This window comes from Chroicocephalus ridibundus, chromosome 4, assembly GCF_963924245.1.
Source record: "Chroicocephalus ridibundus chromosome 4, bChrRid1.1, whole genome shotgun sequence".
In the NCBI taxonomy this organism is placed as follows: domain Eukaryota; kingdom Metazoa; phylum Chordata; class Aves; order Charadriiformes; family Laridae; genus Chroicocephalus; species Chroicocephalus ridibundus.
Genome location: NC_086287.1, coordinates 29,445,536 through 29,472,595, shown reverse-complemented (window position 1 = coordinate 29,472,595; position 27,060 = coordinate 29,445,536). Strand labels below are relative to the sequence as shown.

The 27,060-nt window shown below is 54.6% G+C and overlaps 2 protein-coding genes across 4 annotated transcripts in view; both read right to left on the bottom strand.

Moving 5' to 3' along the window:
* Nucleotides 1-21,217, bottom strand: part of LTBP2 (latent transforming growth factor beta binding protein 2) — a 74,069-nt gene extending 52,852 nt beyond the window's left edge. The window contains exons 1-3 of one of the 2 annotated variants that reach the window (XM_063333128.1): nucleotides 20,612-21,217; nucleotides 12,393-12,463; nucleotides 6,246-6,489 (exon numbers count right to left, since the gene is read on the bottom strand). In XM_063333128.1, the coding sequence (XP_063189198.1) occupies nucleotides 6,246-6,489; nucleotides 12,393-12,463; nucleotides 20,612-21,066 (770 nt within the window). In that variant the 5' untranslated portion in view covers nucleotides 21,067-21,217. The remainder of the gene's footprint in view (nucleotides 1-6,245; nucleotides 6,490-12,392; nucleotides 12,464-20,611) is intronic. The other variant, XM_063333129.1, reaches the window with a different exon arrangement.
* Nucleotides 21,218-25,859: 4,642 nt separating this feature from the next.
* Nucleotides 25,860-27,060, bottom strand: part of AREL1 (apoptosis resistant E3 ubiquitin protein ligase 1) — a 42,626-nt gene continuing 41,425 nt past the window's right edge. Inside the window, exon 22 of one of the 2 annotated variants that reach the window (XR_010070824.1) lies at nucleotides 25,860-26,993. The gene's annotated coding sequence lies outside the window, so the exon portion shown is untranslated. The remainder of the gene's footprint in view (nucleotides 26,994-27,060) is intronic. The other variant, XR_010070823.1, reaches the window with a different exon arrangement.

Below are 27,060 nucleotides of genomic sequence, written 5' to 3'. Positions count from 1 at the left end.
CGGTGCAGTGGTGGAAGGCAAGGTTGGCAACAGGGTTTTACCCCAGAAATTCAATGTCACATGCCACGGATGTCCTGAGCTGATCCCATTCCAAGCAAAGTAGGAAACCTGCCACAGCCCATGCCACAGGAATGCACTTATACAGGGGGGCTTCTCAGCCAGGGTCAGTTTTTATTTTCTCTGCTATTTGGGTATTAATAAATTGTAACCCTCATAAATGTAAAGGGAGTGACAGTCATAAGTGAGCAGAAGAGCAGGAGGTGTGATCAGTAGGTTTGTGGCTAGTACAGACCACCTCCTGGAACTATACTTATTGTGGAAAAACAGCCCTGGACGCTCAGCAGCAACCCAAGTAAGGCAGTAAGAAAGCTCCACTTCTCCTCATAGACATGGAAAGTTCAAAGCTGGCAACACAGGAGGCTCCAGATCCTGCTTAAACAATTAGGACAAATCTGTCTCTGTTTGGAGCAGCATCTTTAAAAAGCAAGTGATCTTGCAATGAACTCTCGTTTTATCTGCTAGTCCTCGATAACAACAAGCTAATCGAGATGATTTTGCCAAGCCACAGTTCTCAACATCATGTTTCGCGTGGCCACCCCGGGGTGGAGAGCTTTACATCCACCCATGGGCTCCGCGCTCCTCTGCAAAGGACCATGCTAGACATTTGATTGCCACCAGAACGGGAGCTGGTTTCCGCTAATTTTCAAAACGGGGAAAATACACTTCCTCCACCCGGCAACCTCTGCTGCACACCCAAGATGCTGCCTTCTGCTTGCTCCCTGCTGCTCTCATCCTTCGCTTCCAGGAGAGGGAAAAGAGATTTTGGCAGAGCATCCCTGCTGGCATCAGGTTCCCGGTGTCCCCAGGCCAGGAACACTTGCCACAACTCCTCAAGGGCTGCATATAGCCCTTCCTCTCATCAGGAAGGGAGGAGGTGTCTCCTCCAAGGCGCTGGAGAGGAGGCTCTGAGATCAGCAGTCAGTGGGACGGGCATGTTGCAACTCAGCCTTCTTCCTTTCCCATCCTGAAAACACCAGGCAACTCCCAGCAACTGCCTTGCCTAAACAGAGCGCTCTCAGAGGAAGCTCCCTGCCCTCAAGAGCTTAGCCGCATTAAGCTGTCTGCACAGTGTCTCAGCACCTTATACCACAGCTATGTCCTTTTCCCTTGCCTTTTTTGCTGGTAAAATGCTTTGCAGGTCCCAGTCATCTCTTCTTTTCCGTGAAGAGGAAGGATGCCTTGCTTCCCAGGCAGCCCTCATCCAGCATACACACCCCATCTGGGCAGCACAGCTCCCTCATGCAGATGCTGGTTACAGATTTATGCCCTGCAGGAGGGACCCTTTTGGGTGGCAGCAGCAGGACCCTCCTCGCACACTGCCCAGAGTCAGAGGCAGCTGGCCGTCCATCCCAACAGCGAGGGGCAGGGGCGCAAGCCCTTTCCACTCCCTGCTAAATAAACAGGAATTCTGCTGGTACTCCAGCCTTAGGAAAACAAAGCTGTTTCCATTTAGCTCGGTTTCTGAGCTGAGGTGCAGCTCCACCCGCACAATCATCCGTCGGGGCTTTGCTTCTCCGGGCAGGGATTCAGGCTGAGATCAAGAAGAGGGAGGATTTGCAGCTAGTCCATGCCGGGAGGGCCTCTAACACCCCCAGGATTTTGCTCTCCAGAGCACTCCCTGTTCCAAGCAGCGCAATGCTGAGGCCTCCCAGCTTCTGCAGCAGCTAGCAAGTCCCCACAGGCTCTCTCAGATGCCCGGCTCTGAACCTCCGCTGAGCCATGGCCTGCTGAAGGGACTTGGGAAGTGGTACTCGGCCTGTATTTTAAGGGATGAAAGCTTGAGCATCACCAGCTCTGGTGTCAGCAAAGTAAACCCAGAGCTGCCCTTCTTCTAGCCATGTCTTCCCCTGGGCAAGTGCTGAGCTCAGATAAGGCTGGATATGTCTTCTTTAGTCCCAGGAAGAAAAGATAATGTGCACCATACGGACAAGTGAAAGATGCAGTGATTCTTCCCCGGTACCCCTCCAAACAAAGGCACTGATGGCTACATGCAATATGGCAGCACTGACACCTGTGCTCAGCACAATGCTCAGGCTGACATCCATGTCCCCATCTTCCCAGGACTGCCAGCGTGACCAGAAATGGATCTATGACAGCTACACTGGGAACGCCCACAGATCCATTTGCTAACCTTCACATCAGCCAGGTGCGAATACAAACCGACCAGTACAACCAGTTGTGTATGACCAGTACAATCCTGTTGGTCAAGGAGCTGCTACCTCTCACCAAGGCTGAGGGCAGAAGTCTGACAGTAACTTATCTCCTGCTGTCACAGTTGTGCTTCCTGGGCTCTTCTGTCAGGGAAGCTGCAGAGGGCATCACTGTTTCTGCTTCCAGGCATGAACTCTGGAGAGCCTGAGCACATCTGCCAGAAACAGGGCCATGAAAACAGGCAGGTGCCTCTTCGTGCTTTTCACCAAGGCTTTAAAGGCTCCTCCAAATCCCCAAAGACTTCCTACCTTCAGACCAGGCTACTCTCCACAGTGAAGTGGCAGTCATCATAAGCAGCAAGTCCAACTAGCAGAGGATAAGAATTCATTCTAAAGCAGCCCCAACCACTCGGGCAAGTGAGGAATATTTTGGTCCAGGTCACTCCTGAAAAACCCAGGAGGCTGGTCTCCTAACTCTCTCTGAATACTCTCTTCAGAACACACTGAAATCAAAATCAACCCCATGCCTGCTTAGCGAGCAGATCCTTGGGGAGGATTCATGGGTTTTGTTGCACGTTTATACGGCATCTAATACAACATTGTTCTAGTGCACAACTTCAGAGCTTCTGATTGCTACCTCCGTACAAACAAACACAAGCAAGGCCAAAATACACACAAATAAACTAAAGGAGAAAGCAAATTCGCTCATGTGAGGATTGATTTCCTGTCTTGGCACAGCAAGATGAGGCTTAGAGGTCTATAAACTCCAACTCTTGCGCAACTTGTCCTTGTTAGCAATGCGAATGTGCAGGGAGGTGGGGGATTGGTCATTTGTCCTGGATCTCATAGTCTTCTCACAACCACTGACCTGGAACTACCAGTGTCCTCTGTCCACTGAGAAACCCAAGAGCTTCTTCCTACCTCACCCTTATCAACAAATCAGACAAGCAAGCCAGCTGCCGAGGGAGCATGGTAGGCTCTCTAGAAAAAGTGTCCCACCAGCACAACTCATCCTTATCCAGGATGAGACCAAGGACTAGAAAACACAAGCTGTTCCTCTCAGACTTGATAGTGAACTGAACTCCAGTGAAGGTAACCCTGAATTTGCAGTGCCTAAGAACTGACCCTTGTAATTGCAAATATGAGCAAGATCTACCTTGTTCTGGGAAGGCCAATATGCTTCTTGCTTTTGCTGCAATTGTATGCAGCCCAATTGTATGGAGAAAGCCCAACACAGAAGCACAGAAAGTAGTTCAGTGGTAGCACAGAAACAGGTGATGTTGTAAGTGCAAGAAGCAGGCTCCAAGCCCAGACAAGTCTGAGAACAGGGTTTCATGAGACAAATGATCTACCGAATGAGCGGCTTCTTCCCTCAAAAGGGGAGTCCACCCCTTTCCTCCTCCCCACTGCTAGCCTTGCAATTCTGTCCAGTCCTTCTGGTCCTGATGTAATATTTCAATAAGCCAATTTAGCCCACTGGAGTGGCAGAAAATTATCCTTAATTTTGCTGTGTTATTTTTTTGCTGGTTTATTGAACTGAGCCAACTTAACTTACCCAGGGGCCAGAGGAGCACAAACACCAGCGCAAAGGAAGCAGCGGGAGGGCACAGCCAGGTGCAATGGCAGCAAGAGCGCACCTTTGGCTGCAGATGCTCACTCTTACAGTGCTCCACAGCTAGCCCAGAAGTTGGCAGGCTGAAGGGGACACTCAAAAATATTTGGGAAACAACCCGTCTAACAGTAGCAAGACTTTTAGGTGATGCTAATTGTATGCCACGTGTTATATGTTCCACAGACAAAACCCAAGCAACTGAATTGTACGGGAAAATGCCCAGGGGCTGAAGTGAGGTGTTTCGATGTAGATCGGTGACAGGGTGCAGGCGGCCCCACACCTGCCTGCACGGCATCGCTGTGCATCGCCCAAGAAGGGAAGGCACAGCACAGGATGCCTCCAGAAGGCAATCAGTGGTGGCCATGTACTGGGGACCTACCTGCGGCCATCACAAATGACAGACGTCAAATGTTCTTGCTGAATCTTGTGGGATAAGGCGACGTCCTATGGCCTCCGTGGGGAGGGAAGGAGAAAAGGCACGGCATGGTCCTTAATGGAGTCCTATTACCTTGGGACAGTGCCAGAGGATTTAAGGTACGGCAGGCAGCTGGGCATTCAGCAATCCCAGCTCAGCGACCGCTAGCCGCTGTGTCTCACTGTATGGACAAGGAATGCTCTGCCAGTGCCTGCACAGCCCCCCGTCCTCTGCGCAGAGCCTGAGGTCATGTTCCTTACTGGGAAAGCCTTCAACAGGTGCTGTATCTCCAAGGGCACTGCTCTCCCTCCCCTCTAGTCCTTGTGCACAGAGCGGTGGCATGGAGGGGTAGGAGGAGGTCATCGCTGCAGGGAAACTCGTCAGCAATGACCAGGATTGCAGGCACGTGAGAGGGCTGCGTGCTCGCTCGGGCACCGAGCCTCGCTCGGGGCAGCGATGACAGGGGCTTGGCCACCTCTCCCTGCCAGCATCACCTCTGCCTTGCCTGAATTTGGTTCCCATCAGATAGTCTTTCATTTGGCCACCAAGATATGCCTGCTTCAGTGAATTACTTCATGTCAGTCAATTCCTCATCAGTCATTTGAGCCCCTCCAAAGCTGTAGATGGCTGAGCGTAAGTGTCTAGAAATGCCTCCAGCCCATGCATTGCCTCTACTTCAGAAGAGACAGAAAGGCAGCAGCTACTTTGAGTGCAATAGACACTTTATAAACAACCTGCAGAAATACAGGAAAACAAAGGATGACCTGCCCTCTGCTCGGGCAGCTCGAAGTGATGCTGACAGAGAAAGTTAAGACAGCTCAGAGAAGAAAAGGAGAAACTGAAGTTACCTCCTCGTGAGGCACCTGTAATTTGTTGACTACGACTGAGGGACTTCTGCTAGAAGCCACATGCAAATTCTCTGCTGTGGTGGCTACCAACAAAACCAGTCTTTCTGTCCCAGCAACTGGGTGAGTAGCAGCAAGAACACCACTGGCCTTTAGAAGTGGTACAGTCTAGACACTTTGCTCCAATGTCCATGGACTCTTACAGAAAAGCAGAGGTAATTTTTTTAAAACACAAACATGTGGGTTGTTGTATAGAAAGCAGTCACCATTCCCATCTCTCCATCCCCACTAGCTGCCAGCACCACGGAGGTGCTTGTCAGGGAAAGGCCCCTTTCCTGCCTTTACTGCCTCCTTCAACAGAAAACCCACAGCTCCAGAGGGACTTTACAAAACACAAAGTGTGGAGGAGTTGGAGCTCGGGTGTAAGAGCACCTCAGCACTGATCTGAGGCAGATGGGCTGAAGCCGTAAACTCTTCCTCACCCAAAAGGACCGGACAATGCCACAGTGGTCATTCCAAGCTCAACACACTCCTCACAGAGTCTCTCCGGCACAGACCTCTGTGAGCTCCAACAGCTGCATCTTTGCTTCCGTACCCGATATACGGGCGCCTGCCTGGGTACCAAAATGACCCACTCCGCAGCAGGGTGACAAAGAAATATGGAAGAAATGGCTCAATAATGGCTACAGTCTGCCAGGAGATATCTCCAAGTATCATCACTTTGCTCATACCGGCATTTAATAGCACACCTCATATCTGTGTACTCTCCTGTGGACACTACCTGGACATACTGCTCTAGACACACCGTCTTGGGAAGGAGATTCAGCCCCGACTCCTCCACCCACCCTGCTGCTACCACTACTGCTGCTCACCAACTGGACAAGGGCAAACTGCTGAGCTTTACGGTCCTCCTTCAACGTGGGACGGCCACTAGCCTGTCCCATTCTTGCATGTGCCTGGGGACCGTGACACAGTGCTGGGGCCAAACTGAGTCCTTGGGAGGGACAGCAGGGCCTGACCCCCTTCCCACAGCCCAGGCAGAAGCCTCCACTGCGTGTCGAGCTGCCCGGTCTCATGAAGCAGAGGTTCTGGCCCAAGTGAGCATGGCATTATCTGCCTGTGGGTTTGGGGAAGTGTCCTGCTGGGAACTGGGTTTGACTTACACAGATGGGACATGCCGTGGAACAGGCGCCTGAGCACCTCTCAGGGAGGCATCCCGCCCTGCCGTGCTGGTCCTCCTCCGGAGGGAGCTTGCAGGGGGCTGGAAGGCGGCAGCGGCACCAGGCGGGTGGTACTCCTGCTCGGGAACGACCTCTTCACACCGGGAGCCCTGGAAGCCCGAGCGACAGGTACAGACCTGGGGTCGGCTGCAGGAGCCCTTGTTCTGGCACGGTGGGTCACAGACAGCTGCGGAGACACAGAAAGGTGGTTAGTGGACACGGGGCTCCTGGCAGCATGCTCATCCCAACAGTGATGGCACCCAGCTGGGCCAGCAGAATCGGGGTGGTCCCATCTCTTCTCTGCAGGCAGGTGGCCTTCAAAGTCTCAGTGTTACTGCTGCTGTGGGTCCCTAACACAGAATCACAGAATCACAGAATTGTAGGGGTTGGAAGGGACCTTCAGAGATCATCTAGTCCAAGCTCCCTGCCAAAGCAGGATCATCTAGAGCAGGCTGGGCAGGAATGCATCCAAGCGGGTTTTGGTCACTGCCATCAGAGACTTGTTTCTGTTCCCACTTCTTCCCACTGATCTCTGTGAAGCTCTCCTCCAGCAGCACTCACTTCAGAAAGCTCATAAATGAGCAGTATGGTCTGCAGAGTGTACAGCCTCCAGCACTTGCCCATAGCTCTCTGAGCTCCAGGAGTAGGATCTCAATCCCAGAGCAAGGGAAGGCAATGACTGCCGGACGAGAAGCCAGACGACCATGCACGACAACAGCCTCTTGGGAGTAGTTTGCGTGTTACCTTCCTGTTTTAATCTGTTTTGGGGTCTGATTTGCATGGTCCCCCCAGCTGTCCCCTCCAGAGCTTTCCAGCTCTCCCTCCGCAGCTGATTTTGGAGTCACTGTGCTCAAATTCCTCCGCAGCTATGGGGACTTACAGTTCATTAACTTCATGCCCAAATCACCCTCTGAGCCTGTGTGTGTTCCTAATTACAGCACATCAGCTTCAGTTTGCACCCCAGGAGGAAAGTGCTATTAATTATACGCCAGACCTTAACACTTCCCGAGTCAACAGATGCCAAATCGGGTTTACAGCCCAGCCAGCGAGAGCCAGGAAACCACAGCTTGCTCAGGTAGGACTGGGCTCGTTGTTTTGGGCAAGAGTAATTGAAAAGGCGCTGGAAACAGTGTTGTCCCTCAAAGAGGGAAAGGGCCAGCTGGCCAAAAGGCAATGAAACCTTGTCTGACAACACAAGGTGGACATTAACCTCCAGCCGCATGGGAACCCTGTGGATGGGTTCAGGGCCCCTTCCCCAGGATTGCTCCAGGGAGGCTGCAGGAGCATCTGATATCCCACCACCTTCACACGCAGCTGCTGGGCTTTCATAAGCACATCCCTCCCTCTCTGGCTGTGCTCTCCATACCCATAAGATTCAAGCTGCTTCTGGGCAACCAACACAGAGAGCTCTAGCCTCGTGTGCCATCCACACTTCAGCCCACTGTTGCCAAGCGAGAAAAGTCCTTGTACAGGCTCTGAGGTCCTTTCACAGCAGTACAGCCCCCATAACCCTTCCCTCACCCCAAAACTGGACTGCCATCAGCTTTTCCTAACTAGATCAGGGATATCTTGGCTGGAATGCTTCATTTGACCTCTATTACCATGTTAACACTCAGGAAGAGAGGGAGACCGCAAGGAAATGGAGAACCCAAGTCACGTAGGGCTGTATAGGTTAAAGCCAGAGGTTTTGATTAAATCCCCCAGTAAAATAAATCAGCCACCACAGCAGACTCTGGAATGGAGACAGGGTCCTAGTCAGGCAGGAATTAACCGTCTCTGGGAAGTCTGGCACTCCAGAAGTTGATGTAATTTATAATATAAAACTCAGCTGTGATTTAAATCAGCTGCCAGTCCCTACCGTTATCTCCCAATAAATGCCTGGTTTAACAAACACCACCAGGCCAGGAAGCCTGCCATTGAAAACAACCGCTTCACGTGCTGAAATACTGCAGAGCTGCGATGCTGGGACGTGGGATCAGAGTGGTTCTCACAACCTCTCGCACTAACAATGTTCATAGTCAAGTTAGACTGTGCCCTTCAAGCAGGAAAGCAGTGATAAGCAACCAGGCACTCTAAAAAGCCCCTAAGGCAGCTGATATAGAGAAGAGGAAGAAGGGAATGGGATTAGTCTTCTGGTCCTTTCACGCAGAATGGATGGGGAGCTGCCCTAGCTGAAATATTCCAGCTCTAGGATTACTCCCCTTCCTGGTTGCCTTTGCAGACTCAGGAAGAACTTGCAAGAGCTTTAAAAAGTCACTGGTTTTCACTCCGTCCAGCTATGCGATGTAGGGAGAGCAGATTGTTCAGCAGAAGTACTGGCAATGCCAAGTGTGTGAAACCACGAATCAGGCCCCCAAAACCATAACATTGGCAGAAGAAACAAGATGGTTAAAAATATACAGGTATTTGGAACCTCTCTCTTTGCTTTCTGGTTTCTGAGTGCAGGGGTTACTCGGACCTGTCTCTCCCCAGCTGCGGGGGCTATAAACAGTTTCTATTAAGATGACAGCCACTTATTTCTTCTCATTGTAGTCTCATGTAATGACCTGCTCCAGGAGCTGGGGCTTTAGGGAAAGCAAAAAGAGTCATCTTAAAACTCTTAATTAAAAGATGAGCTTTGGAGCACTGACGAAGTATCATTAGTAGCAATGTTAATTTGTTCAAGAGCATCTAGCGGTGCTCTCACGGATCAAGTTTGGTGCTGTCTGGTCTTCAGTGCCTGAGGTAAGTCCTCCCGGCAAGGTCACACTGCGGGGGTGACTGCGGTGTGACTCTGACCACCCACCTAGACCAGGCAGGCAGGACCGTCAGAAGGGAAGGTCACCAAATCCAATCTCCCATCACTTTTCAGGCACACCCGGCCCAGGAGTGAGCAATGACATTGCAAGGTGACATTCAATTACTGTGTCCCTCCTGCTCTGCACGTGCTTCAGGTCTAGGAGAATGGTGTAGATCTTCACTGTAAGCAGCTCCTGCTCAGTCCCATTTAAACGTGGGGGAACCTGTCCATCCAGCTAGGCATCCACAGGGAAACTGGGAAGATGCTGAAGGACTTGTACCACTGGGGTGATTTTGTCCACTTTCTCACGGATAAGTTTGCTTATTGATGCAGAGCAATATGTAATCTCAGTTCTAAGGTAAAGCTCTGACTGTGTTAGTAAAGCCAGAAGGGACGGACAATTCAACACAAGCGAGAGCTCTGTGCAGGCTGGCGGGCAGGCAGATCAACAGCAAGGCAGCAATAACAGAGAGGGAAAACAGAACTTCAATGAAAAACAGTCTGGGCTCAAAAAACCCTACAGTCACTGTACAGAAGAGAGACAATAGGAGAGAGCATGTGAATGTCATCTCCATTTTGCAGATGTGGAAAAGCCCCAGGTGCTAATGCGACTGTCTGAAGACACACTGTGAGACCGCAGCAGAGCCAGCGACTCATCCCGGAATCCCTGCGCCTTCATCCAGTATCTTAACCGCAAGACCATCTGTACGAGATTAGAAAGTGCATGAATTTATTTAGTCCTTCCCAACATGATGATTAAAAATGTTTCTTTTAAGCTTTAAAATATCCGTGTCAGAAAAAAACTCACCCTGCATTACCAGCCCAGCCCAGGCTGCTATCTTGGGAAGCAGCAGAGAACCATAGTAAATAATGCTGATGAAAGGGCAGGTTGATGAACTAATGTTGGGAGGCTGAGCAAGAGGATTCCCCTGCTCTGAAGCAGAGGGGAGGGATGATGAGCTAACAGGCAGCGGCTAAATTATTGACAAGTGCGCACTGCAGCGCCTGAGATATGGGCAGTGTAAGGCAGCTTCTGGCCAGCCCGTGTGTACAGGTTTCTTCTCCAACAAAGCCCCCTTTGTTGGGGACATAAGCCTCCAAGTCCTACCCTGGGGTGAAGTTAAACAGGCAAGAGGTTGGATGAACTCCTCAGGCCCAAGTTCAGATGTAGCTCAATATCCCTAATGTCCCCCACTCTGGGAAGACCTCTGGAGCCCCACAGGATGGTTCAGTGTGGTGACCTGGCAGCATGCGGGTAGAAACCAAGCCCATTGCAAGCAGGTGAGATCTTCCTCCTAAGGTCTCTTAGCTCACTTCCACTTTCCCAGGCAACATTGGTGTCCCAAAGAGAGAGATTTCTCTTTTTCATCTTCCCAGTCATTGACTCTCTGGAAACTCCCTGAGTCCTCACTGCACTTTGGTCCTCGAAGATGGAACAAACCAAAGGGCTATAGAAACCTGCCCATGTCTTGAGCTCATTCCTATGCAGAGACTTTGCAAGAGGAAAGTCCCTGGAAAAGCATGGGTGGAGAAGGAAGAAATCACCCTGCTGGGTAGATGATAGGGCATAGATGAATGCAACAATTTGGCCTATCCTCTCTCCTGCACCCAGGCTCAGACCCATCAAAACCAAGGTCCTGCCCAAGACCCAAATGCCAACTTCTTTGCTGCTTCATCGCACTAAGAGGTTCCCTCTGGCTGCATTTCTACCCCACCAACTTCCCTGAAACATTCCATATCAAAGACCATGGGATCAGACATTAAACAGTATTACAGTGCAGAAACTAACTGGGACGGTCTGTCCAGCGTGCCTTGGCAGCCTTAAAAACAGCTGAACGTCCCCAGCAGCTTGAAGTCCAGCAGAAAAGCCCAGCGAGGGAGGTAGCTGGGAACGAAATGATGTTTACACATCACCGGTCTCCACCTAAGACCTGCCTGAGATTTACCATCCCCGGTCGCGGGGACACTGTCAGGCCCGATCATGTTGACAGTGTCCATTTAATGAATCCTTGGGACCCAGGGGCCAGCACCTGAGCAATCGCTAGACAGCCTGCGTGGCTGCGAGCCCAGATCGACGGCTTCTACGAAAATCCCTAATGAGAGAAAGATGCTGCCATGGCTGGCCCCGCGCTGTGTTTACAGACGCTGTCTGGCAGCACAGCACGCTCTCTACCGTTTGGCTTCTGTCGGCGGGGAGGGGGGAGAGGGAGCAGGGAGGTGAGTCAGCCCTTGGCCCCCTGCTCCCGAACAGCGATCGCTAATGCAATTATCCCAGCGCGGCCGAAGCATCATGAGATCCCACGGCAAACAAAGATGAGCCTCTTTCCCTGCGAAACATCTGGGCAGCTGCTGCCACTCGAGTAAAGGCAGATGCTCTTGGGTTTTCTGGGCAGGGCGTTCCCGTCCGGAAAGCCGGCCCCGGTGCCTGTGTGCTCCCTGCCCCCCAAACTGCCCGGGCCCACGGGTGGGCTGGGTGGTGTAACCCTGTCGTTTAGGGACAGGGATCGTGGCAGGGGCCGGGCTGTGATTGTGGAGCTGCTGAGGATGGAGACGACAGTGCAGCTGCCTCTGGTTATGTGTTGCGCTGGTGCCTGCCCAAACCCCTTCCCTTCCAGGGCTGGGTTGGAGAGCCCAAAATGATCTCAGCCCCCAGGGCTGTGGCAGGGTCCTTCGGAGGAGCAGAGCCCTTATTAACCCCACCGGGGGCAGGCAGGAGGGCCCTGGTCGGGTAGTTTCCGCACTGCAGGAGCACCCTGCAGCCCCCCGCCTTTGTACATGTCCCATGCACCGCACCACGCTCCAGCCCCACCCGTCCCAGCCCTTGCGCCAACTCCATTAATTGCTTTCCTTAATAGCACTCAGATAATTTGCAGCCCTGACTTCCCCCTCAGCGCCAGCAGCGCTCGCCCACGTGAGCGCAGCCCCGCTCTGCCGGTTCCCACCTGCTGGGACTTTCACAGACCTGCCCTTTGCTCCAAGCAGGATGATGAGAGCCCAGGGCTCAAAACTCACCCATAAATGTGCTGTTACAATGCCCTGCCCCAACAAGACCCTGCTCGGGATGGACGCTAATAACAATAATAAAGGAAAGCCATAATTATTCAGCGTGCTCAGACTTAGCCGGCAGGTGGGGGGAGCTGACCCACAGCCCAGCAGCCCCACGGGGAGGCTGTGGCGCTGCTTCCGGGGACCTCATGGTCCATCTCCTGCCCTGGCACAACGTAGGGGACACATGTGGGGTCACAGCAGTACTCAAGTGCTTTTTAGGGGTGCATCACGAGACCTGTGCCCACTGAGACTGTCATACTCACGTTTGATGCAGCGGTTTGTGCCAGGAGCCGTGGTCCATCCTGGGCAACACTGTCTGCCGCAGACATTTGGCCTAAGCAGAGAGACAAAGCAGCGCGGTTAGAAGAAGGGAAGCTGAGGTCTCTCTGCAGCCAGCACCTCTGAGTCACCCGTAAAATTATTTCCTGCAGCATCTGATATTTCCTTCCAGATGGACCAGCAGCTGAGATCAAAACCAATGGGACAAGGGCTGAGTTGTTTAAGTGCTTGGAAAAGAAACCCCTGAGGACTATGTGAATACCACAGTGTGAGCGACCCCTCAGGGAGTATCTCCCTTTTGAACTGGCATTACCCTGGGTTCCTGGCACAGCGCTCAGAGGAACCATTTTCCTCCTGAGAGCAATTGGAGGCCAGTGGCCTGCAGTCACTAAAGATCTCACGGCACTTGGTGGTATTGGGGTGTAAATCAGGCCTGATTCCAACTTTGGTCATAGCGTCTCGCCTCCGCAAGTGTCCCGAGCTGCTTCAGCCGAAGACAACACTTCATTCTCTGCCCAACTGCTGCCGCCTGTTGCTGCTCGTTGCTCAGCCCCAGCCCGGGAGGGACGGCACGCCAGCAGCCGCATCCGACGCTCCCTGGCTTGCTCTCCCTCTGCGAGCACCCCAGTCCCCCATTTGTTACCTGCCTCTGGTGCAACCACCCTGGGGGCCAGGGACTCTTTGGTGTGACGAAATCTGTGCCTGCTTGATGTGCACGGTGCTATACTAGCTCCAGGATGCTCACATCACTTCCATGGTGGTTAATTCCAGCACTTTGCTGCAACAACTCTTTGACTGCCTTTGCACAAACGATGCCTTCCCCACCTCTCCCTTATTATGTGTTTTCAGGTCAGGATCACTGCCAACATACAGCTCTCAGAGAGCGCTGTGCCTCCAAGAAATGCTCCGCAATGCCCAAGCAGGCAGCTAATCCTGCTCCCTCTGGTCACATCTCCTATTTACACATCTATAATGAAAAGGAATACGAAGTTGCAGGTTGCTCTCCAAGAGCATTTATTCACCACTGAGGGAAAGTTTTGGGAATGTGTAACTGTTGCATGTCTAGGTAGATGGGAGAGTACAGTCATCAAAAGATAAAAAGTTAGAAATAGGCAGTCTGAAAGCTCTGGAAAGCCTCTGGAAATGAAGTGGGGAGCATGGTTTATTTCTAACACTGGACAAGGCAGTCGGAGCTGCTGACAGAATTTACAGGAACCATGGAAACATGCACATTTGTCTTCTGGATTGACTTTCACATGAACACAGCAGGGTCAGAAGATGATCCTGCTCTGAACCGGCATCCTCATGACTCCTGCGTCCACATGGCATGAGATGAGACTCCAGAAGTGCCAGAGCTCAAGCTGTGGGGCTCACGGTTTAGGAGAGCTAAAGACAGTGGGTAGCAGGCGTGCCAAGGATTGTTCTGGTGCTCATGAATGAAGCTGCCTGTAGAGACACAATTGCTCCACGTGGGAAGGGGAAGTGGTCTGAGAAGCCACATTATTTGTAAAGTGTTATCCGGCCCTTCAGGATCAACGTTTTATTAACCTGGGTAGTTTTTACAGGGAGAAAGCACTTAAATTCCCTTGGTGTGATTTCCTGCAAACAGCACAAGGCAAAGTAACTCTTGCATCCACTCACATCTGCTCTGGCTGGGCTAGAGCACTGATTTCCAGCTTTTTATCTGTCAACCCAAAGAGATCTATGGGTGTCTTCTTTAAAACATTTCCAGAAAGGATCCAAGGAAAGTAAACTTTCCTTTACTTACTGAATAAGAGCCCACGAAAGGCCTTAAACTTTTTAAAGATGTCCAGACCAGTAACGAGAGAAAACCACTGAGATGGAACAGATATTAGGTAATTAAGGTCTGCTGAGGGGCTTTGCTCCAAGCAGCAGCATAAGCATCTTTGCTTAGACTGCCACAGCTCCCGTTCTTCCCTCAGCATGGCTGAAGCACACCTTGCAAGTCATAGTCAGCCAGTCCATTCAAAAAGCAAAGTCCTTGCCCTTTTCCACCTCAACTTACTGGCATAATCAGAAGTTGTTTCTCGTAGGCAAAATAACTGCCTTTTCCAGAGAAGCTGTTTTGGCCTTGAATCACACTATTAGTTCTTCACGGGGATTAAAGTTCAAGTTTTATCTACACCTCTCACATGCATGCCGGAGGGAGTATGCCGCTAGCTGCTCCCAATGCCCGCAGCGAGCCAGAGGTTGTAGGAGGAAAGGTATGAGACTACAACAGACAGGGACAGAAGCCCAAGCAGACAATACCAGTCTTGAAGGCGTGAAACCCCTGTTGGATTTGGCACAAGCCTCTCATTAACAGAGGCACTCTATGTCACTGCCAACTCCAGACACGAGTTGCCAACCCCGGGTGAAGGGAGATGATAGTGCCAGGGCAATGCTCCTCAAGGGAGGACAGCCCAGCGTGCTCAGAGGGGAGCAACCTGGCAGGGATGCCCTGGGAGGCAGGGGCAGAGGAAGAACCTGGACAGGAATATCCCTTCCTTCCATACCTCCTGGATGAGAGGATGGGCAGAGATGGAGGCAGGGAGGACCTCCAGGACTGGAAGTGAGCACTTGGGAGAAGCAACATGTAGGTAGTACTGGAGGGCAGAGAAGGACCATGACTATTTCCTGATGAAAGCCCAGTGAGCAGGACCTCACATAGCATGGGTCTTCAGGTGAGCAAGAGCATCAGCAGTGGGGAAATAGCTATGGGGGCTTTGCCGCATGGGACCCAGTCTGGAGCACGTCTGGTTCTACTTAAAGCCCTTAGTTGACATCTGCATGGCTTGAACGCCATGTGGTTTTCACTGCCTTACAAAGAATTCAGAATGAATCCCAGGAGATTTAAGGAGCACGGCATGTTTACAGCATGGAGGAACAGTGCTGGAGAGAGCGGTGGCCCCCAGCAGCATTTGTCCTGCTGCGTGTGCCATTGCCAACACTTTAGGCAAAGACGTGGCTCAGGCATGAGCCACCTGTGGGTCACATCCAGTCCTGGGCTCTCCATCCAGCGCTGCTTCTGGAGAACAAAACAAGTGGCAGGGTCCCTCCAGGTCTGCTGTCAGTGTCCCGGGGGTGGCTGCTGGGGAGCCCCTGATCACCTCCCACAGCACAGGGGACAGGGACTTCCAAGGCAGCAGGCAGAGGTGCCTGGCAAGGGGACCTGCTGGGTGCCGTGATGCACCAAGCCCCTGGCAGACCTAACAATGACATGAGACAAAGCCACGCTCATGACTTTGAAGCACTTGGCTGTCGCACAAGGCTGAGCGCTCAGGCTGCCTCCTGCTTACCCACCCCTTGAAACTGGAAGCATGGCAGCAGGGAGAGGGGAGCACTCTCATCCTGGACAGCCTGGGGTGCAGAGGGACCAAAGGATGGTTGGGCACGTGGAGGGGTTAGCAGTTCTCCCAGGTGGAAAGAAGATCAACACAGGCCCAGATCAGAGCAGAACAGAAGACATGTCCTCGCGCAGGTCTCCCAAGCTGAACACTCCCATCGAACACTCACGCTAGGTCACTCTGCGTGGGAATGCCCTATTCCAGCCCTGCCGCTGATGCCAAAACAAGCCCTGAGCAAACCATCTGTCTTCCGTATCTCTGTCTCCTTATCAGTGGGATAGGTTAATTAACACATTTACCTTCCCAAGGGCCAGGTCAGCTAGCACAAGTCTTTCCTAGGAAATGAAACGTTGCGGGTGACTTGATTGCCTGTAACACTGGACTGCTACAGGGCTCACGGGCCGCTTAGCACCTTCCAAAATAGCTCCCAGCCCAGCTCAGACCGGAGCAGAGAGAGACCATTTCCAACAGCCAGTTTCCCCTTTTTGGGAGAGAAAGGGGGTTGAATAGCACAGGCAGCTGAATAGCCACAGTGCCAGAGAAAGCCCTGAGGCACACCTCACCTTGTAGACGTGGGCCTTCAGGTTTGCCTGTCTGGAAGAACGCAGGGGGAGGCACTGGATCCACATCTCAGCCCCTACCTCAATGCCAGGTACGCCCTGAGGTCTCCAAACAGCACAGGCAGCAGTAAGCAACTGCGAACCAAGCTTGCTCTTCACTCCGCAGCTCGCATGCACCATCCGTGCTCAGGTACAGTCCCCAGCACGTTGTGAGAGCTTGGTGCACAGGAGGTGTCAGGTACTACCCACTGAGCTGCTCCTTTTCTGGGACAGGCATCTCCCTGACACCCCTCACAGAGCTGAAGCCAGTGCCATGAAGCCTCCCTACATCCAGAAGCACCGTCCGTGGCCCTGACTGGAGTCATCAGAACAACCTGCAACCTGGGCAAAGGATCTGCAGCCAGCAAGGCCTTCATCACCTGCTTTGCTGCAGCAGGCAGAAGCCACGGTCAGGATCAGGCCCCCGCCCTGCAAAGCGGTACCCAGGGTGAGACATGCCTGTGAGATCTTGCAGTGTTATGTGAAACCAGAGCCAAGCAACAGCAACAAGCACTAGGGGGAAGGAAAACAAGAAAACAGTAGTAAGATCATGGCTTCACATAGTTTCAGCATGTGCACAGCCTCAACGATGATCGCATACTGTTTCTGAAGCATTCAGTAGAAGCATTTTTTTCAGCATTTATTTTAACAGCAATCTATGCATCATCTTTCAACATCATGCAGCACTCTGCGCTGCCAGATACGCTGACTCCATTCAGGTCATTTACAGCATCCTCGCAGAAGGCCAGGGGGACCATTAGATCATCAGGTCTGCCTTTCTAGTGCAGGACAGTGAATTTCATCCAACTGCACATGAAATATTTGCAGTCAGACCCGATGAAGAACATTAGCAAAAGGCTGCTGGCATCCATGAGCCACTGAAAATCCACTGCCAAGTCCACATCAGCATTAACTGCCTCCGCTCCTGAGCGGTCCTATACACACACTGCAGCGAGAACCTGTATCCCACAAAGCCTGGGTAAAGCAGGGCTGCATAGCCACAGACGGTGTCTACAAAAGCAATTAAGCAAGAACTGGGGTGCAGAACACGCAAAATAAAAGTGGGAGAGAGGAGAGACTGTGGGACTGCCAGCATGTTACCTGGGGAACCTCACATCCCCCCTGAAAATTGTCCAGGCAGGTCCACCAGAAGTGGAGGCTTCACCAGACTACTCCCCCGTTACCCACCTTCCTCTGATTTTGTGCCTGAGTGGGAGGGTCACATCACGGGGGGACACAAATTAGGGATGCATCCGGCACACGAGTACAGCCATAGCTGGTGTATGTCAGGGCCTGGGAGCTCCCTGCCGCACGACACTCGGAAGGAAAACCTTTCCGTGGACCAGAAGCTGCACTGATGAACATATAAACACTTTAAACATCATCCTGAATACACTGGACTGGGAAGTCACCTGCTCCATGGCACTGGGTAGAAATAGCTCATCTGCAGCAGCAGGGACTGGTGTGTGGCTGCATCCAGTCGGGGGGGTGCCGGGCAAACGGGCAGGTTAAGCAGAGCACGGCAAAGCAGAGGTGCTTTGGGGGCTGGGTTCTTTTCCTTGCTCACTGTTAGAAGACAATAATTTTCTGTGATATTTGCTGCGGTGTCAAAAGTCACCTCACAATGAGCTATCAGGAGAAAATATGAAACCCCAGCTCTTGCAAGATTTGCGGTTGGACGCCCTCATAGCAGGGTGGCAGCAGGTCCCACCTGTAACAAGGTCAGACGTGAGCAGGGTGGCAGTCACATCCAAACGGTGCCCCCCAAAAAAAAAAATCTCAATTTTGGGTATGCTGCTATCAAACAAGGCAAGAAAATAATTATCCAGAAAAGGATACAGTGCTAAAAAATGGATTTTTTCAAGCAAGGATTGAGCGAGGCATCTGGAGGTACCAGCAGAGAATTCTGACTGGGGAATCAGGAAAGGCAACACACGCAGGAGCTGAGAATTTAGGCCAAAGTAACTGTATAAATAAGTAGCACCAGGGTTTAATGCAGCCTGCAAAGCTACCTGAGTAAGGGAAAATGAAGGTTGTCATACTAGAGAGTAGGAAGAGTTCAGTGTAAATAGAAGAACAGAAAATATCCCACCTGGCAAAAAAATGAAACATCATGAAATGAAGTTTTTTAGGGGCCCTGAGTTTCCTGGATGGAAATGTGTCCAGTGCAGCGAGGGACGTAAGAAGATGGATGAGGTGGAAGGATGGAGTCTCACCGAATGGCTGGAGGCAGCTTTCCATGAGGAGTAAAGCCATGCGGTTACTCACAGACAGTTATTTCAGCTAGGCTTTCTCATAAGCTCTGAAGACAGTAGGTCATAGAGAAGTTTAAAAAGTGACGATTTGGAGCTACCGACAACAAGCCATTATATGCGTGTTCCAGAGTTCAAGTTCTTGGGGATCAGAACAAGCCCCATATTCCCAGCCCCCAACTTCCAGGGCAGAGCGGAGGCAGAGGGCGCAGCGCAGCCTGCACGGGGAGCACAGCACCAAGGCACGGCGCTTCCTTCCTCTAAGGCCGGGAGGCAACAGCACTCTTCAATACCCCAGAAAGCCAAATCTACATCAAATCTACATCAACAGAGCCTAAGTGCCGGACCAACCCGTCCCATTTACATCCTTGGCTAAGGGATGAAAGCGAGCTAGTAGCAAAGATGTTCTGCACTCTTCTGAACGTAGTGTGAACCTTGGGGCTGCCCACCCGCTCCTGACAGCGGTGCGGGATGGCTGTTGTCACTGGAGGCAGCTGCAGCCCGAAAACCTGGTGGAGACTATTCAGGGTAGTCACTGAAAAGAAACGGGCTACATCTCAGATGACTCAAATCCAACTGAACTGCCACATGATCCCAAAGCAATGCTGACAACACTCCAACTGCAAAAAGGGTAAAATCCTCCTAACCCCAAAAGCTCAAACCTGACTGAGCAGAACTGGATCTTCCCAAGACTCATAATGGGAAGAAGAACAAGTTTGGGTTTACTACTTCTGCAGATTTCTTGTAGGAAACTACACAGAAGGGACACCTCTGTCTTTAAATTTTGCAGGGAGGCAAGTATGTGAGAGAGAAACCTCAGGGATTAAGATGCCTTTTGTATTTTAGTGAAGCTCACCACCTGATTTCTGCCCATGTCAGAGGGCAATAAGCCCAGAGCCTGCCCTCTGTGTTCCCCCGGCACGGAGAGCAGGCACACACGGGTCAGAGAAACTGCCCACACAACAGCTTTGGTAGCCCTTCCCAGCTGGCAAAGGAGCTCATCACGAGAGCCATTAGCCACGGGCATCAGAGAGGGAACTGGAGAGGAGGGGGCCCGGGGCCGAAGGCTACGTCAGCGCTGCGCCAGACGTCCCGCTCGCAGGCTCCCCTCGCAGCGGAGCAGCTGGCCTTGCCATACGATCTCCCCTCCACCTCCACAGGGCTGCAGCCAGAGACTGGAGCTGGAAGCGGCCCTGGCAGGCAAGTCATAGGAAGCCTCCCCTGGCTGAGCCAGCTGAAGCCATGGGAAGCTGCCGCGCCGAGTGCTTACAAGGGGCCCATTATGGGAGGAAGGAGCCAAGAGGCCAGGTACCTGCAGCAAGAGCGGCAGCAGCCAGGCTCCATCCCGCAGAGCCAAGCGAGCCCCTCCAGCCTCTCCCGCCACGCACATACCATGGCCGCGCTGCCTGCCCCCCAGCAGCCCCCCAGCCCACACGCCTTCTGGGATGGCCGTAGGCAGCCCCAGGGAGCGGCAGTCGAACATCGGCCGCCCGCTGCGCCGCGCAGCTGTCTGACCTGCCGAAGCCCCGATGTGTCACCAGAAGGGCATCACATCCAGCACGCTCCTAAGCCACACATCCCCACGCGATGGGCAGCCGGCAGCACGCCGTTCTGCCTGCACACGGACACACACGCACGACGGATCGCGAGGGCGAGAGCAGCGCGATCGCCTGCCACACGTGTGGGACAGACAGACGGCACGAGAGCGAGCACCGAGCGGGCTCCTGCTCTGCTCCGGGGCCCGGGCCCGGTGCCAGAGCCAGCCGAGGCGCAGCACAGCCCAAGCCCCCCGCACATCACCCCTTGTGACTGCCCCGGGCATCCCGCGGGGGACGGGGCAGCGCCCGGAGCGCCCGTGGGGATGGAAGGAGGGATGCACCGGGATGCAGCACGGGGGTCAGGACGGGACCTGGCCCCTCCGCCCTGAGGCTCCTCGGCGCCGGGACCACCGGGGCTCCCGCTGCGGCCCCCCCCCCAGCAAGGTTGCCCCGGCCGCAGCACTTACCCCGCCATCCTCCCTCTGCCGCTTGGCTCCTTCGCCCGGGGCACGACCCGGGCTTTCATCCCGCTGCCCTGCCGCTGGCGGGAGGGGTCCAGCCTGTTCCTCTGCCCCGGGCCGGGACCGAGCCCGGTATCACCCGCCTGACCCCGGGCCGCCGACAGCCCGTGGTCGGGACGCTGCCTCCGGCCGTCGCCGCCGCTCGGGCTCCCGGCGGCAGCCGCGGAGCCGCGGTCCACGTGGAGGGCGGCGGGGAGGGGCCGTGCCGGCGGGGGGGGTCTGGGCGGCGGGGACAGGCTGTGAGCCGTGCCCGCCGCCCCCAGGGCAGCCCCCCGGCCCCGCGGCCGCGCCGCCCCCCCGCTCCCCGGCTCCAGCCTGGCCGCGGAGTCCGGCCGACAGCCAGCGAAGCCGAGGAGGACGGCAAAGGTGAGCGGGAGGAGGCTGGCGGCGGCGCCCCGCATGGTGGCGGCCGGCGGCGGGGGAGAGACGGGCGTCGGGGAGCGCTCAGCGCCCGGCTGGCATCCTGCGGCGGGCGCGGGGCAGCGGGGACCGCCGGCTCTCCGCCCTCCGCTCACCGCCCCATCCCGCGCCGGGGCTCCGCCGGGACCTGCCGCCCGCCGGGGCCGGGGGCGCAGACAGCGGGGCTGAGGCAGGGGCGCGGGCTGCCGAGCGGCCCCCGCAAGGAGAAGGAGGAGGAGGAGGAGGTGGAAGGCGTCCGGCCCCGCTCGCCGGGCTGCCAGCGAGCTCCCGCGCTCCGCAGGCAGCTCCGAGCACCTTCGCGCCTGCCTCTGGCACTGGCAGCGCCTGGAGGGGATGGAGGGTTTTATTTTTGGAAACCTCCCCCTTTTGTGTCTTTTTGATGCTGACATCCCCCCTCTCCAGAGGACACGGCTCGGCCCCCCTCCTTAGGAGAGGAGACATTCCAGCAACACCCACTTTGGCAAAGGGAAACAAACTACAACAGAGAAGCCTTAACCCCTGCCTGGCCGGGGAGACCCGTCCGCCGCCTGCCCGGCAGCCGGCGGGCGGCCCCCGGAGCCCTCCCCGCCGCCCGGCCCGCAGCGAGCCGCCGGCTCCCGCTCCAGCTGGAAGCGCTCGGGGAAGGAAGAGCAGCCCGGGTGTGGGGTGCACGGAGCAGGGGGCACGGATGCCGGAGGAATACACCGTCGCCCCCCAGCAGCTGGGGACTTCTGGAGCTGCATTGGCAGCATCAGCCCTCTTGCTGGTCTTGATCGCATCTGCCAGGAGAAAGGCATGGCAATGGGGAGAGCTTTATTTGCCATCCCATCCTGGCTTTGGAGCTCTCAGGTCTCCTCAAATCCAGCTCAGGGCTTTATACTCTTACTTGTATAGATAGACGCAGGCTAGAAAAGGACCCACCTAAAAGCTCCAGGTCCTCCAGCTAAGAGAGATCTTCCAGGAGACATATCCCACCAGCTTAGAGCAGATGTCCCTCCCTCCCCCATGAGCACCTGGAGGTCAAGGGATGTCTTGAGATGACAGCTTTACATGCGCCAAGAAGGACTGAGGGAAGAGTGACAGGAGGGAGAAGGGGGGCAGAAGTCCCTTTTCAACTACACACATCAGCTTGGCCTTGTCCTCTGCCACATCTCTGCTGCTCTCTGCTGCCCTTGGCCATCTCAGGCAGGGAGAGAATCCTCCCAGAGGAGTGCAGGCTCATTCCTGGCCCAGCAACACGCCATATTTGGGGTGGGCTCATTCTGGCCCACAGTGGTGGCTGTGAACTTGGTGGGTGGCGAAAGACCTCTCACTGCATCTCTGGGCACGAGGAGGCAGAGGAGGGCACCATAGGTGCTCATGAGAAGGAAATGCTTGCTGGTGTGTGTCCCTGCAGTGGGACCTGTGGCCAGTAACACGTATCAACCCCTTTTTGTCATACCAAACACAGGCGGATGAAAGGTCCACATCACTGGACATCCCGACCCTGAGCGCTGTGTCTGGATGCTTGTGGGAGAACAGGAGATACTCTGTGTGCACACACAGCGATCCTTTGGGTGCACCCTCACACCTTCCAGAATCCCACTGGGTAGGGGCTCCTTCAGCCAGGTGCTCCAGCTCAGCCACTGGGTTTAAAAGGCAAATTGTCGTATCAGCCCATGAATTCATCTAATTTCTTTTGTCCCTTTTGACGGGGGGTATTGGGGGGCGGGGGGGAGCCTGCAACATAGAGCACTGGCTATCTTACTGTGCCCGCTGCTCCCCAAGCCCCTTTCAGCACCCTGTCCCACTGACATTCCTCTGCCTCCAGCCTCTCCCGCTGTAGGTGCTGCCTCCCCTGGCCCTCACCAAGCCTTCTGCTTCCCAATAGGTTCATAGCAGAGGGGTACGGCTCCCCCAGTGCCTCCTCTGTGGCCTCCAGCAGTTGTGCTCCTAAAGCCTCTCCCAGTTGAAACCAGTGGCTCCAGCTCCCTTCTTCCCATTGCCCCTCACCTTTTACTCCTTCTTGGAGCACAGCAATCCCCTTCCTGGGATGGGAGCACTGCTGCCTGCCCTCCGGGGTGTGGAGGAGCCAGGAAAAGAGTGGAAGCACAGGGAATGAATCTCCCAAAAGCACACTAGGTCTGGAGCACAGCAGGACCCCAGCACATCCCTTGTGGCCAGGTCCCTGTCAAGCGAGGGAGAGGGGAGGTCACTTGGCAGGTAAGCAAGTTTGACAGGAGTGACAGGGCTGAGTGGGTGCAGGCTTTGACCTTGGCGCTGGCAGTGGGCTTACAGAGCAGCGGCATCAGAGGAAATACCAGCGGGTGCTTTGGCACTTCCTGGGACGCCATCAGCTCGCCTGCCTGCCCCGCCAGGGCAGAGCCAGCGCTTGGGCAGGAGCTTGCATGGCCCTGGATGCCGTGAGCAGTGCCCGATAACAGCCGTGGCTCGTTTCTTTGTTCTGAGGAAGAGGAATGTCCTTTCCATCCTCACCTAATTACTTTCTTATGGAGCAGTGGAAAGAATGCTTGTGCCTAAACCTGACACGAGAAAATTATCAACACCATAAACAAAGCCATAAACAAAGCAGCTGAGAGCCCGGGCAGTGCTCGAAGCTAGAGCAGGCAACCCCAGAGCAGGCTCAGTTGGGGTGCAAGTGGATTCCTGCTCCCCGGAGGCACTGGGTCACCCTGGGAAAGAAGGCGACTTGTGGCATCCCCAGGGGATCGCACCTTCACAGAAGCCTGTGCTGGAGGCCCTGATGGCTGCAGGGCTCCTGGAGCCTGTGCCTCCCCGACAGGGCTGGGGAATGAGATGTGCAAACACAACGAAGCCATTGACATCTCTCCAGTAACTCTCGCAGCCGCCCCTGGCTGTAGCGGAGCCCGGCGCAGGGAGCTGGCATCCCTCCTCAAATCAGCTTTACTCCGTGTGTACACTAACACCCCCCCAGAGCTGGACACCGAGCTCCTTCCAGCCTCACACATGCAAACGCTCGTTTACTTTTGTAGGGATGTGCCGGCGCCGTAAGCGCTTTGACAGAGCAGGGTCCAGCCAAGGGCAGCAGCGAGCCCCAGCCCCGTGGACGCCTGGCACGGGGGAGGCGGGCTCAGGTGCTTGGGGAAGGGAGTGACTGCATCCCCGGTGCAGGTGGGCGATGTGCAGGTGCTCGGGCACGGGCTCGCTGCCTCCCCGCCCCATGGCTCGCTTCATATACAGCCATCCCTGAAAGGGAACCCACTGAAAATGAGGAAGCGCAAGGGAGTTGCAGTGCGGGTTGAGCATCAGCGTGCTGCTCGGCAGGGGCTCAGCGGGCAAACATGAAATACCTCATTCCTCAGGAACTCGCGCAGGCAGAGTTCGGATGGCCGGGCTGCTCGCCACCAAGATCAAACCCAGGCATGGGAAGAGAGATCAGGAGCGGAGAGAGGATCGGGCAGAAAGCCGGTGAGCAGGGTTCGACAGGCCAGCCCCTGGCAGCCGGGAGCACAGGGCTCCTCTGGTGGAGGGGGGAGAGCTGCAGGTGGGCAGCTCAAAGTGCTCTTTGGGGTTTTCACTTCCCCTTAATACACCAGACAAGCTTCTAGGCAGCAGAGATGGCACCAGAGGAGAGACTGAGGGCAGACGCAGCTGCACCACCTCTCCACGTCTACGCTTTCCAGGGCCAGAGCACTAAGGTGAACGAGGCAGACCTGGAAGCCAGCACAGAAAGCAAGGGGCTCCTCAGACCCTGCCGAGGAGAGGAGCAAGGATGGACTGTGCGGACAGCATGGCCCTTCTCACCTGCCATTGCTACAGCAGAGGAGGAGGAGTGCTTGAGCAGCTGAGGATCAAAGCCATGGGGCCAGAGGCAGAGGGGTCAAGGTGGGCTGTGCCCTGGAGAGATGAGTCAGGTCTCCTTGAGCCCTCTCGAAGGACAGGGAGAAGCGAGGTCTTCAGGACTGCGCTGATGGGGGTCCCTCTGCACCAGGACCCCTCATTCCCCTACCCATTGTGTCCACACCACCTCTGCACTAACCCCTCGGGAGGGTAGCACCTGGGAGCCATGCTTCAAGGGCCAGTTGGCCCCCAGATGTATCTCCTGGCACTATATCCCTTAGATTAATTAGCCCCTTTTCTTCCTCTTCAGAAGGGTTCACAACCCACATGTGCTTCTTCCTCCGCTGTGAGCAGACCCCTAACGCGCTGCAGATGGGACACATTCCATGGATTCAGGAGCCGCCTGCAGCTCCCACAGAGGAAGAAGGAGCGCTCCCCCCACGCAGGGCTGAAGGGCGAGGGAAGGCTGGCCAGCCCCACCAGCTTAAAAATGAGGGTGCAAGGCCAGCCTTTCAGAGGCACAAGTCACAGCTTCTCTGAAAAGAGCCATCTTACACTATGAGGGAGGACATGGCAGCCCTAGGGAGCTGGATGGAGAAACAACTTTGAGGCAGCAGTGCAGAGAGACCTCTGGAGAGGACCTCTGTAACCACGGGCATCAGAGAGGCAGGAAAAGAAGCTTCTGAATTTGTGAATACAACCAGCAAATCCTCCACGGACCCCATTCCCAGCCCTTAGCTTTGCCACGAGATACACGCAGCTCAGCACACTCGTGCTTACGGCACCCAGGGAAGGAGACGTTCCCACAAGGCAGATGAGCCACTCCAGCCAGACACACACCCTGGCCCTCCAGCCACCTCCACCCATTCTTGGTGTGTCCCTCAGAGCCTTGGGGTACCTCCCAGCCTCTGCCCATGAGGCAGCGGCCAGCAGGCAGCTGAGAACCGTGTAAGTGACAGTTTGTTGTCAGAAAATAGAAGAGAAACTGTCCAGCAGCTCCTAGTCGAAAGCCAATGTTTGCTGGTTTTATTGTTCCTTCTGCTTTCATTTAACCAGCACCATCTCTGAGACGGAGGAGGGAGGCACGGACCAGCCAAGTGGGTGTCCCACAACTGGACTCCTTGGGCGTGTTGTTGTCCAAATACATGTCTATGCATTACCAAGGTCTGAGACCACACGCTGGAAAGGAGGTTACAACAGGAGACAAAAACATGCCGCTAGGAAGAAGAAACCTGGAGAGCAGGACCAGATGGCAGAACCCGAGGGACGGGAGTGCAGAGTGAGGCCGAGCGAAGGTTGCTGTGGGCTACTGCTGCAGAAAGGCTCTGGTGGGGCTGGCTGCAGAGCACAGCTGGTTCCTTATTTATCCATCACACTATTTCAAGCCCCTTCAGCAACTCTCCAGGAGAGAGAAAAAAAAAAAATATCTCAGCTACAATGTGACTCATGCAGAGCTACAGCAGCTCAGGGGAACCTGTCCATTTATAATTAATGAAGTCCTGTTTGCAATGATCCAACTGCAATCTCCCCTCTCCCCAGGAGGCTGTCCTGGCCTCTCTGCTTCTTCCATACCTGCGGCTGGAACCGCACGTGGCAGGGAGAGGGGCCTGGAAACCAGGAAAGCCTGACTGTCCCCCAGGAGCACAGAGGCTGCCCTGACCAGGAAACCCATTCCATCACGCTTTCCCTGCAGGAGCAAGCCTGCTCAGGACATCAGCCTGATGAGGGGCTTCAACTGGAGCGCTCATTAGTCAGCTGTCCTCACTAAGGGAGGAAAGGAAAGAAGGAAGCAGAACCTCTTGCCATTTTTAAGGGCTGTGACCCATGAACAGGGAACGCTCCCCATGTGGTCAGGGCACTGTTGAGAAGAGTGTGGAAAAGGCCCCGATAGTGTGAATTTCCATAGCCTTCTCTTTCCCCTTTTCACTGGAATCGTAACGCCAGGAGGCTTTTTCTGCATCAGCCATCAAACATCAGCTTGTTGCAGACTGGAAGGGAACAGGGACGCAGGAGCAACAGCTTGAGGATACGCAGGGAGCGTATCCTCAGTGGAATGCTCTCCTCAGTGGAAAGCCTTCCTGATGTCAGGTACCACTTCACAGGTAGCGCTTCCCAAGGAGCCTGCAACCTGGAGAAGAGGAAAGATAAAGATCCGAGCAAGATAATCTGATGGCACGGACAGAAGAAACCAGGCA